The sequence below is a fragment of the Aethalodelphis obliquidens genome, unplaced genomic scaffold (genome assembly GCF_003676395.1).
Source record: "Aethalodelphis obliquidens isolate GAN/ISIS:26980383/991018 unplaced genomic scaffold, ASM367639v1 scaffold37, whole genome shotgun sequence".
NCBI lineage: Eukaryota > Metazoa > Chordata > Mammalia > Artiodactyla > Delphinidae > Aethalodelphis > Aethalodelphis obliquidens.
In genome coordinates this window covers 17,949,098-17,961,764 of record NW_020837981.1, presented here as the reverse complement: position 1 = coordinate 17,961,764, position 12,667 = coordinate 17,949,098, and the positions used below count along the sequence as shown (strand labels likewise).

Below are 12,667 nucleotides of genomic sequence, written 5' to 3'. Positions count from 1 at the left end.
TATCTGACCTTCTATGTCAATGTCGTGAGGGTATTAAAGAGCTTTATCTATTCCTGGATAAATAATTCATTTTTATTGATTGGTGAAATTGACTTTAAGGATAAATAATGACCAAAAAGCTCTACAAGTGCTTTTGCCAAAGTTTATCTATGGCCAAACCATAAACCTACTTTGAATTGGCAGTTACTAGAGTGGATGCTTCACTCAGCCCCATTCTGCCTTCTGCGCAGCAGGGTGAGGTGTAGAAGCCAAGGTACTGATAGTTTGAAACACCTCAAATGCCACTAAACTTAAGTTCTCAAGATATTGCTGCAATAAACATGACTATTATCAACTGCTTGCTTTTACTTAATCTCAGGCTGTCAGCTTAAATCTCCCTTCATCCTGATTTACAATGTGCATGCTACCTTCGGAAATGTCACTAAGTTTAAAATGTCAAAGTTGTTGCCTGTAAAAAGTACATAAGGTAAAGTAAGTGAATTTTTTTTTTTGCCAAGTCAGTATGGAACTAAAACGTAATCAAAATGGAAAGCAGGGGCATCTGGAAATCTTTCACTGGAAGTTTTAATTCATATTTAATCACCCAAAAACTTGCTCAAGAAAATTTTGTTTTGTTTTTTAAAGTCCCAACTATTAGGTACTAAATTGGGCATAACATATGTCTACTTCTGTTTTCAGGGAGTTGTTAGTCATGGATAGCAAAGAAAAATTATTATGCTGTCATTCAGGGCCAATGAAATTTTCTTTGGAGGAATTTTACCACACAAGGACAATTTTCAAAATCAGTCAGCAGCACAGCTTAACCCTGCAAGACAGTTGCTGAAATTCTCATATTTATATCTCATTGTATACCAGCACATAAAAATAGAGTTATAATGGTATAAGATTCAGCAAGCAATGGAATACTATCTCTACAGTATTTTCAAAATTAATTTTATGTTTAAAGCTTAAGGAAGAAGAAAAGTTCTGTGTAACTGAGAGTGTGAACTAACCTCTCAGACTTGCCCCTTTGCCTTATGAATAAACACTCCAATCCAGATTTGATGTTAGAAGCCCAGACTTGTCAGTCTTAGCTAGACTATCACTGAATATCACAGAGAGGTTCAGATAATTCATAAAGATGGGAAACTGATGGACATGTTGAGGGCTGGCCTGGGACTACATAATACATGGTTGTCTGAATAGAAAAAGTAATCTGCCGGCTTTGAACTATTGATATAATTATTGAAAGGGGGCTTTAAGATGTTTAGAGATGCTACGTATCTTTAAGACCAAATACCCAGAACAAAAAATAAGCATTCTTCTTGAAAATGCAAAGGAAAGAAAACTTTATAACTAAAAAAATACCTCATTTGGAATGAAAACACAGGACATAAGTAGAATTAGTATTTTGCTAATACCATTTAAGTGGCTGTTGTATATATCCTACATTGAAGAGATTTTTAGAGATGGTTGTTAGAAATCTGAGCCTCTTTCAGAAAGAGTTTCCCTCCAGAGCTTCCTTTTATGACAGTTGGCAGCAGGCACCATCATGACTGCCAGGTACCCAAAATTGAAGACCCCAAATAAATACATTCCCAGTTTAAGGAAACATTTCTGGCTCTACTTGAAGAAAGATAAGAAAGTCATTTAACTACCCCAGGCCTGAGATAGGGAGATCTATCCAGCAACTTGGGCAAGAGGGAGAGTCTAGACTTCAGTTGTCTCTAGGAAGAAGGACCATGTAAAGTTAAAGGACTAAATTTGCTTACAGTCAGACACATACTGTATACATTGTTACCTCTATAAAGAAGGAAACATACATTTCCTATGGTTCAGTCAGTGTGGAATACAAAGAAACTTTAGCTTATTTCAATAATCCTTGGCCCATCCTCCCTGGGATATATAATTTTAAACACACATTAGCAGTAAAGAAGGAAAGAAATGGTGTCAACAAATTGTTTTCACCAGTCAATGCTAAAGATGGATTTTAAACAGGCATCTCCATGGAAGATTTCACCTCTGTGGAAGTGAAAGTAATTTGGTGTTTTCATCTGATTTCAGATCACGTAGATGAAATATTCACTCCTCATATATCTGATATTTTTATTCAATTATTAGAGGTTATAACATTCAGCTAATTACTTATGTACCTGCTTTTTATTTGCTTTGAGTGATGTAGGCATGGATTTATATACCATATATATTTAAGTTTTGATCCTTTTGCTCTTACATAGGAAGCCAGCCAGCATTTGAAATGTGCATCTCATTTTCAAATTAAAAATCCAATCCCATTTTCCAGGAAATCTGGGTGGTGTGGTGGCTAAAGGTTCAGACTCGAGAGTGCAACCAGATTTTAAGGCCAGGGAGTTTTCAAGCAAGATCCGTCTCCTTAGTTTCTTTTTCTAAGGAATAGAGCTGATAATGTTTATCTCCTAGGGTTATTGAAAAAATTAAATAAGGTAATAGCATTCAACACAGAGTCTGCCCATAAGGGCAAGAATCACTGTTTGTTTTGTTATCTGGTATATCCTAAGAACCTAGAGCAGTGCCTGGAACATCGAAGTTGCTCAAAAGATATTTGTTAAATATATAATATCCTGATTAACTCTGATACTGGGGGGAATTTCACCCACCAACATGCTAAAAAATTGGCTGAATTTCAATTTCTCATCTTGCAAACAATATCACTAAATGATCCTCAAAAGTTATATAGTTTGTCCTCTGCCCTGACACGACTTCACCCAAACTGCCAAAGATAAGTGCCCTATCCTATCCTTAAAATCTTCCTCAGGAGAAGGCTGCCTCATCTTCATAGAACTCAAAACTCTTCCTTCCTCTGGTATAAAAGTTACCTGCTTCTGCAACTACCTTTCTTATTCCCTCCTCTACCTCTGTCACTTTCTTACCCACTTTCTTTTAGAACTGCTCTGTATTTACTGCTTTCTTCCCCCTCCAACTTGTTAAATTCATTTTGAAGTTCATTCCTTGGGTTTTGTTCTCCTAAACCAGTGGGGACTCTTGGATTCTAGAAGCCAGCCTGCAGCCGTGAAACATCTCATCCCAGGATCTACAGAAAGGCCAGCCCTACAAACCATCTATTGTCTGTAGGTGGGATTCTGGTAAGGTTGGGTTCCATTTGGAAGCGGTTCTCTCAGTTAGTATAATCTTCTTTTGAAGTGTTCAGGAGTAAGTCCTGTCTATCTTGGTAGGGGAAGAAAATTCACATGTAAAATGATTAATATAGGAAATCATTCTTTCTTTTGCTTTAATAGAAAATGTTTCTTGTTCATGTAAATTAGTTAAAATGGCAAAAGAATGCATTAAAAAGTTTAATCCTTCTCTCTTTCAGATGTCTAGGATAGTGTTAAAACCTTGATTGCCTCTTGAGTTGCATACACCTGGTTTTAGTAACATCCACAGTTTTCTATACGAATAGACCCAAAGACCCAAAACGAAAACTTTAAACTACTTTGTGTGTAGAAAAGACTCTCCTGTCATTAGGCCTGGCTTGTTTATTTGGCAGTAACATGCAAAATATTTACTAATATTAAAGATATTATGATGATAGGGAAAGAGAGTTATGACCAAAAATGCGATAGGGTTTCTGTCCGATTAAGTGTTGTTTTCTGGCATGTGACATATAAATGAAAATGACAAATAAATATAGATTTTTAAGGTTGCAGACCTTTTTCTAGTTGACTTAAAAAGAATTATTAAAATAATATGGAAGTTACAGTCTTTTAACTGGATGCCCCTAAATTTTCTGATGCAGTCAAACAGAAGTATTTCTGACTTTCCAAAAAGAAAAATGGCTGTTTGATACCTAAATATGCAATAAGCAGACTGTCTTAACAAAAGACAGGCAGACAAAAGGAAGTACAGATTTTACTCAACTTGATACTCTGGCGCTTGCTTTGCTAAGCTAGAGAATTACTTACAATGAAGGTGAAACAGGCTGGCAGCTCTGCAAGGACTTCACTAGAGAAAGGTAAATATCACCAGGAAAAGTCTCGATCTCACTCTACTCATTCTGCCACTGTACAGAAATATGCATCCATGGGAACCACAGTGCCTAGCACGGAAGTGTTCATTTGACACCGAAAAAGATAAGAATGTTTTCTGGAATAGAAAAAACAAAAGAAAAAAGATAATGGCATTGGGAATTAAAATTAATAATTTTAACTAGAATGCTACAGAATGTATTAATCAATTGATATGTGGGATGGTCTCCTAAGGGGATGAGAGATGAGCGAGAGAGATTTTGGACTAAGAGGGAAGGACATTATTTGGGGGTAATTGATTGGGATGAGCAGGCCTGCTGCATCATTCTGGTAGCAAACTGTCAGCAGTTTATAGGAAGATACGGAGCTCAGGGATGGTGAGATGAAAAGACCACCCTGAATGTGAAGGTGTAGGAAGTCACTGGAAATACTATCTCTGTTGTCAGACATTAGTCTTTTCAGCCACTCATTAAATTTGAGGAGTACTAATTATTAGGTTTGAGGCCCAGATTGGGCACTTAACGGTGTGTTCACAATTTTAAATATCTTGCTTTACTGTGACTTGAAAACTGACCTCTCTGAAGATGTTAAGTGTGCAAGGATGTCAGCCTGACGACGCGGGCCTTTCTATAGAGTTGTGGAGGTACTTACCCCTCATACAGAAGGAATTTTATGGGGAACGTATATGTTATCTTAATACTGATAAATTCAGAGATTTGCAAAGACCAGAAGGCAATTTTAAGAATACTGTATTTTCTAATACATTCACAGTTTTCGTTCATGTCATAAGACAAGCAGAAAGGGAATAATTAACAAATTTCCTTAGAAGTTTAGTGTTTGAATTTTTTTCCAGACTCATTCATTTAGTCCATTAGAAAGAAGGAAATATTTTAAGCCATTAATTTCCACTTGTGATAAGTAAAAGGGAAAGATTTATATTTATCACCTTTCCTATTTAATGGAAACCTTCCAGTTTTTCTAACTAAAAAATCTTGAGTGGATTCACAGATATTTTCTAACTTATAATTCTGATTTCAGTCTAATGTTTGCCAGTGATGCTGGTGGCTAACCAGGACGGAACTGCTGTCCTTCAAAGGTGATATAAACCCTCTCCTCCCTCCCAAAGATTTTTTTTCCTTCATAAATTAACATAACTCAATTTCACTAAAAGAGAAAGGTGAGTTTTGATTAGCAAGATAAAGCAAAAGTATCATTAGAAGAAGCACCAGTCTCTGTGATGCAATTTCAAAAGATGCATAGATGGGCCACCAAGCAATCACTCTCATTAAGAAATTTCTGTCATTCCCCTGCCAGAAGAAGGGCTTAGTTATAAATATATACACCACCTTCATACTTACTGATTAGATTCATTTAACTATGTTTTATAATGGGAGGATTTGTTAATATATTTGCTGCTAATTTTTCTTCTAAGTATTATACTATTAGCAGGTTTGAATTGAATTAAATCCTGAAATGCTGCCCACTGCAGGAATTGAGTCAGGTGGACAGATGTCCTTCTCAGCTCTGTACATCTTGTTCTTATTGCACCTCTGATTACTGCACCAGACTTTACTCCTGGGACATTCTCCAAGTTAATGTTTTTTTTTTTTTAATTAAGTTTTGCTTAATTATAGTTGTTTGCTTTGAGCTAAGCTGGAAATCCCTCTACTTTGAAGAGGAGGACTTGTTCACATCTCATTTTTAAAGAGTCATTTTCTTAAGGTAGATACAGAGGTTATTTGATAAGTGTATAATTTCAAATTAGTTATGTTCTTTTGGCATCGAGCGCTGCATTCTAAACTCTAACCTGTGGAAAGCTGATGTAGAATTAAACAGACATTAGATTTTGTAAATGAGACTCTTACGATGCTTGAGCATGTGGCTTTAGGAACTAAGATACACTAGTAGTTTGGTAATTTTTTAAGAAATTATTTTCTCAACTAAATTGTAAATTCACACTTCTACCTGACAAAAGGAAGTGTCATAGGGGTAACTCCTGTAATGTCTATCTTAGAACAGAAAATGATGGTAGCATGTCAACAAAAGAAATTCCCTGTTTTGCCTCAGTTAGCTAGCTAGTCCTGGACAATATAATTATCTGGATTCTCTAATTCCTTTCTGCACTGCCTTTTCTTTTAGGGAGTGGACTCTGTCCAGAATAATATTGATCGTGGGCCAGTGCACACTGCAAGAGAGGCAGGAGCGTATTGCTTTCACTCTTAGAAAGTGTATGTATCAATACTGAGCCCAGGTAACCTAGCATTTTGGAAGAACAATATAACATATTACAATGAAAAGTTTACATTTTCCCCATAATTTATTAACATATTGACCGATTAAATCCCTTTCCCATACCACTTTGTTCAACATACTCCCATACCATTTTGTTCAACATACCACACACATCATGCTCTCAACCTTTATGCCTTCTTAACGTTTCACACATTCTTTTACCCAAACTGGCCCTCCTAACATCAGCTGATGTTGCATGTTTAAACTTTACCTAGTCAAACTAAGATGACATGGCTGTTGAAACAGTTCATTGATGGAAATGTTTTACAAGGTGAAGTTACGATGTGGGTATAATTTTGATAAAGTAGAATAGGAAATTCATGTTTAAAATCCTGTGAATGGGAACTCTATGCATGAGAAAAGGTAAAACTGAAACTTAACTCCTCCAGAGACAGACAGAAAGAAGTAGAAAGAGAGAAGCAACGCACTAGACTCTGAAACTATTATAAAGTGCATTATGAACTCAGTTCGGCATCAGCACAATGACTGCAGTTATAAAATGACCTCAGACTTCTATTTTAAAAAATGTTATTAAAATCACTCCAGCTTCATTGCCACTAACTCTACTTCAGAGTTCAGCGGTACCACACACATTTTTTGAGTTATATTTTACTCAATGACAAAAAATATTTTTCAAACTGGCCTTTTCCTTTTAATTACACTTGCAAGGTGATACAAACGGAGTCATGCAGAACTCCTTGCATTTCTGTTATCAGTCATAACTCGCTTGGGGATAGAGTTAAATGCCCATTTCCCCAACGGATAACTCTTCCTCCATCTATGTAGTATTCCCGTGGGCCTTTTTAAATCCAGAACTCAATGTGCAGAACAGCTGAGCACAGTGGAGTCCTGAAATGCACACTTGTGGCATGAAAACTCATTGTAAACTTTATAATGTTAATAAATTGTTTCATAAATAATTAAGGCAGACCTTGAAAATCGAGAAAGCAACTTGATTGCTCAAGCTTGGTTAGTTTCTGATGGATATTAGCCCAATCAGTTGACAACAGTTGTTACAAATATCTAGAGATTGAATTTTTTTTTTTTCCTGTAGAAGGAATCACACATGTCTGTCAGGTTACATCAGATAAAGGAAGTATGGAGATTAAATGGGAGAGTATTTTATGAAATCTTTTGTTTCCGTTGAAAACCAAGTCAAGAGCTCATATCACTATTTTAATTTAAAATGAAGAGGGTGAGTATACTTAAGCTGGTACAGGTGAACAGGACTCATTTGAGTCTCCTGTGTTCATTTAGTAATGAATATAAGATATTCTCCGTGATGGGAGAGGCTGAATGACCCTGAAGATTTCATTCATTCAGCAAGCATCTGTTGATTCCTTATTAGGTGCTGGCCATGCAGAAATGACAGTGGCATGATCCCCAAGATACGTTGCTCGTGTTGGTTAGGCTTTCAGTGTTTTACATTATTTGTGGGTTAAATTCTAAGTTAGTGAACTTACAGAACTAATCAAGTGTAAAAATAAAGCAGTGTGTTTAGCCAGGACTTTGTCATATAAACACTAGAGTAGAATAGTGGTTTCAGTAGATATGTCTTCCTCTAAATTCACTCATCACTTGCACTGGGTGGATTTTTTTCTTTGCTGAGCCTCGTCTGACAGCTGCATAAGTTTCCTCTGGTTTCTCTCTTTTAATCAAGGGTTTTTTTGCAGGAGCCTTCATTCTCCACATAACAACTGGGTGCCGGGGCCCAGCAGGACTCTGAATTCGGATGATCTTGGTTGAGGCAATGTAAGACATTTTCACTGTTTGCACTACAGCATTCATTAAATTTTTGGCTGCTTGGATCAGGGAGGTGACACTGTCCAACTGTAGAAAAAAAAACAAAAAGCAAATTATTATTCAGAGAATGTAATCAGGAATTTAAAGAGATTTAATGTTACAGAAAATGAAATGTGCCACTTTGTTTTCATCCCAGAAACGAATGAGTTATTCCTCATTTTATACACCTAGGTAAATTATCACATCAATCTATTTTTAATCATTTATCTAGTCATCTGATGCATAAGTAGTTCCATATTCTATTTTCTAAGATGATAGCTTAGATTTTTTCTTTCTTGGTTTTCAGTGAAATCAGTTCTGTACCTTCTATATCATACCATAAGAACCAGATGGTCACTGCTTTCTTTGTAATGGATCTCCATACTTCCAGGGTTAATGTTCACCCCTTTTGTAAGAAATGACTGTCTACAGTAAAAGCTATATCATATATAAGTAACTTAATAAAACAACAACTGAAAAATCTTCTCAGGGAATTCACAGTCTACAATAAATATCATACACACGTATGCATATACACATGCATGTATACCACTCATTTTCATGAATATTTCCCAAATAATTCCACCTACAAGAGTCTCTTTTTTAAAAACACATAATTCTTACACCTATCAGGCAGTGTATTAAAACAGATCTTTTCAGTCAAAGTTGGTTTAAATTCCAGATCTGCCTGCCATTTAGTAACATAAACAAATCATTTAACTGTTTTCTCCTAGTTTCCTCAGATATAAAATAGGAAAAGAGTACTTACTGAAGTTAAATAACATGTGTAAAGAGCCTAGTAGACTGCCACATAGTTGTTATTAATTATTTCCTTTGTTTCTTGGGAAGGCTGACAAAATTGCTTAATTATAAAGATATACCAATGAAATTACTGAAAGACACCTTTTCCCACATGATTCTATTTTGTAATTGTTGTTATGTTTTCTGGGTTGTTCACTAAAACCATCTCAGGGCAAAACGAGGTGACAGTCCTAGAATCTTGCAAAATACTTTAGCACTAAGCCCAGTTGGTTCATTTTTATATAAATAATGCCTCTTCCATTATTTTAGTTTGGCAGACTGTCACCCACAGCCAACTCACACAGGAAGATGTGCTTCCGCTGTCACCTGGCTGTGATGTGTGCTGTCAGGGTGAGGCTCAAACACTGCCTCTGTAGTCACTGAAATCCATCAGCAGCTGACTGGCCTGAGTACTCTACTCAGTTTGCAGTTAGAGGAATCTCATCTCACACAGAATAAATGAGCGAAGGAAAGTAGCAAGCTCAGGTTATGTGCCTGGGGCAGTGGTCTAGCTGGCTGCTTCCTCAGTGAAAAATTTAATTAGCCCCATTATAATGCTAACCCTGAAATCCTTAAAAAGGTAACACCAAAAAATATGTAATTTGAAAGGCAGTAATACTTGAAAACTACACATCTTTGAGTCTTTTTACTTATTGAAGCCAGAAATGTAAAATCTTTGTATGTGTCAGGAATGACAAAATTTTTTTACAAACATTAAACAGGATTTCATGAAGCACTCACATGTATTTCACAGAACACTCAGAACTTCTGAATCTGTACACAACTTAAAAAAAAAAAAAAGACAGACTTTGAATAGAATAACACACTTCGTAATTAACGTTACACTGTGGACAAACTGCATGCTAAAATCTGCTGTTTAATAATTAGCAGTTTTCATTAAAGACCTCCTAGAACTAGTCAGTTAGATTCTGAAAGTCGTTTCCAATCTCACTGTAGTAAGAAGAAAGTTTTTCTAAGTGATGAATCAACCTGAATAGTATTGAGGATCCTTGGTAATCTCTTTCAAACATGAAACTATTTGGTGTATTCTCAGGGCTCTGTGCTGCCATTAAGTCTTCTGGAGAAGAAGGTCCTAGGGACCTGCTGTCATTCAAGATTTCACCAGGGCCTCTGGCCTTCCCACCCTAAAACTTACATTCTCTTCTCCTTTTGACTCTGTAATCTTGTCATGTATAGATTGTATTTATTTCATTTGCTTTTGAAGCAAATGAACCCACCCATACAAGTGGGTTTTATATATAAACCTATAGTCTTGAAAGGAGGTTTAAGTTAAATTCATGACTTAAAATGTGGAAATTGACTTGTCTTCTTTCCTCACTGAATCAGCAAAGCCCTGTCTGTGCCATTGTGGTTTCTTATTCTGGCCTCTGACAAATCTTTTTATTTAAAAATCCTAAATGCCTGTAGTAGGACTTCTCCAGTAGACTGAAGAAAACCACAGGACAAATTATCCCTCTAGGAGAGCATGAAAACTAGTTTTGCAGACAGATTAGGAAAATTGCTGCAAGAATACTGTTATTTCACGAGGAAAGCTTGTAAGACATTCTATGAGGATCTTTGAGGTCCAAGAGCTATATGCCCTAAGAGGCCTGACTTTTTGCTATTAGCCAAATCACAGGCCACACAAGCAAGGGGCACAGACAAGGCAAGCAAATGGTAGGGAATTTTGTTTGAGGCCTAAGCAGTGCCTCAGGCCTACTCATAGAGAATAACTGCACAATTTCATGTCTCCAAAAAGTATTGTAAGTCCTTTTACCAGGCTTAGTTTAATGAAAAATCCTCCAAGGGAAGAATTCAGAAGAATTCCCTTTGTGGAAACAAAGCATATTTGAGTAGGCTAATGTACCACTTTGGGATCTCTGTGTTCAATTTCTTGAACAAAGTTCTCTGAATTTCACAAGTGTACCTGTGCCAGCGAGAATATTATTTTACTCTAAAGGCCTGGTAAGCCAGTCAGACTATAAAACTCAGGTCCAAAAATTCTCTTACCATTACAAATCGCTTTCATCAACTGAAAAGGCTTCTACGTAAATGTAACTTGAAATGTTTGCCATAAAACGAGCTATTTTTCCTAACATCTGGTAACAATCCTCTCTGATTTCGATGAAGAGTTCTTGATCAGGGTATCAACTGAGAAATGAAATGGCTTCTAAGGCCCTGAAACCTCCTAAGGTTATATGTAAATATTTGCATGCAAGGACATATGAGCAGCTTCCTGTTGCCTTCTTTCCATAAAAGTGGATGAGGTTAAAAAAAATAAGATCTTGATCCAAATTAAAGGCCTGTGATCTACATAAACTGGAAGTCTGTTCTCCTACCATAGTAAATAGGAATACAGCCATCCTTCTTATGGTAGTGACCTGTGCTTGTTCTTACAATACTGATGTGGTTTCAAAATAACTGAACTTAAGGGTCTATTAATGTCACAATAAGATCTTCAATATTGTCTATGTTCAAAAGTAAATCGGACATAGTTCATAAGTTCTGCCTCTTTTTTTTTGAGGATCTACATGAATATAGAGATGATGCCCAGTGTTAGCTCTAACTGCAAGATGTATTTTGCAAATAATCCAAATTAAGACCATCTAAATAGAGTCCTTCTCAATATTATCACTCGACAGATCTTAGTTCATTTTATGGTAATGTCTCTTTTGTGCTTTGTGGTATGTAATCTGTGATTTCAGTTAAGCTACAGTACAAATCTGTCCAGTTCTAAGAATGTTTTCAGACAAAAGGCTTGGTCCTAGTTAGACATGTGTCTGCAAGCCTTTGTTGTGGAAAAGGGTTAGAACAACAATAAAAGGTATGTTCTTTTCCCTCATAAAATGTCAAAATTTTGTTCATGTATACATAAAATGGCTGGATCTTTTTACAAAACTCGAAGTTAAATACCTGTGATAAAAGTCCTCAACAACCACATCAGAGTGGAATGTTTGCTGGCAAATCTTTGTTCAGATCTTACTGTAATTATTGACAGTTAAGAGGAGTATCCAAGAAAGACATGCTAATTATTCCTTCTTTTAATTTTGTAAGTTCCTCATCCACGTTATGTCAGAACACCAGAATGTCTTGTACTATACCACTCTAACTCTCCACGTTCTGGGTACAAGACCTTTTTGTCAGAAATGTGTTTTGCACGAGGTTGCTAACTCCCACTGATGTAGATCCCATACCCTTGCGCCTGGGCTGTCACCTGGGGAAAGCATAGATAGCTCCCCACCCCCTGTGTGAAGTGCCATGGCAACTACAGTTGCTGGGACTCCTGTGGAGAGAAAAGCCTGGTGTTGCCTGGAGAAATATATTTCCTGTCCTATAACCTTCCAGGTAAACTGGTGCCAAGGTAGCCTATGATATTCTTGTAAGTCTCAATGTCTACCTGAACTTAAAGACCCCTGGTGGATGTAGCACCTGCACAAAAGTAGTACTTGAAAGGCAAATGTGTGCGGTTTGGCTCCAAGTGTAACAGCTTATAATAATTGTATTGTGTGCCTCCTATGTGCTGGCGCTGTTCTAAACAGCTGACATAAATTAACTCACAGCAATCCTATGAGGTAAGTACTATTATCTCCATTTTAAAGATGAGGAAACAAAGGAACTAGGTTTGGTAGCTATCTCAAGGCGACACAGCTATTAAATGGTAGAGTTGGAATTGGAGCCAAGGCAGCGTTGTTCAAGTACCTGGTACTTTTACCCATTACACAACACTGCCTCTCAGTAAAATGTCACTTCCAATGTGTGTTTATTTTCAGATATTGTATAGTTGAAGAAATTGCACCAACATTAATACA

The 12,667-nt window shown here is 36.6% G+C and overlaps 1 protein-coding gene across 2 annotated transcripts in view; it reads right to left on the bottom strand.

Annotated features, from left to right (window-relative positions):
* Window positions 1-7,458: 7,458 nt before the first annotated feature.
* Window positions 7,459-12,667, bottom strand: part of CTNNA3 (catenin alpha 3) — a 1,595,169-nt gene continuing 1,589,960 nt past the window's right edge. Inside the window, exon 18 of one of the 2 annotated variants that reach the window (XM_027130127.1) lies at window positions 7,459-8,105. In XM_027130127.1, the coding sequence (XP_026985928.1) occupies window positions 7,818-8,105 (288 nt within the window). In that variant the 3' untranslated portion in view covers window positions 7,459-7,817. The remainder of the gene's footprint in view (window positions 8,106-12,667) is intronic. The other variant, XM_027130128.1, reaches the window with a different exon arrangement.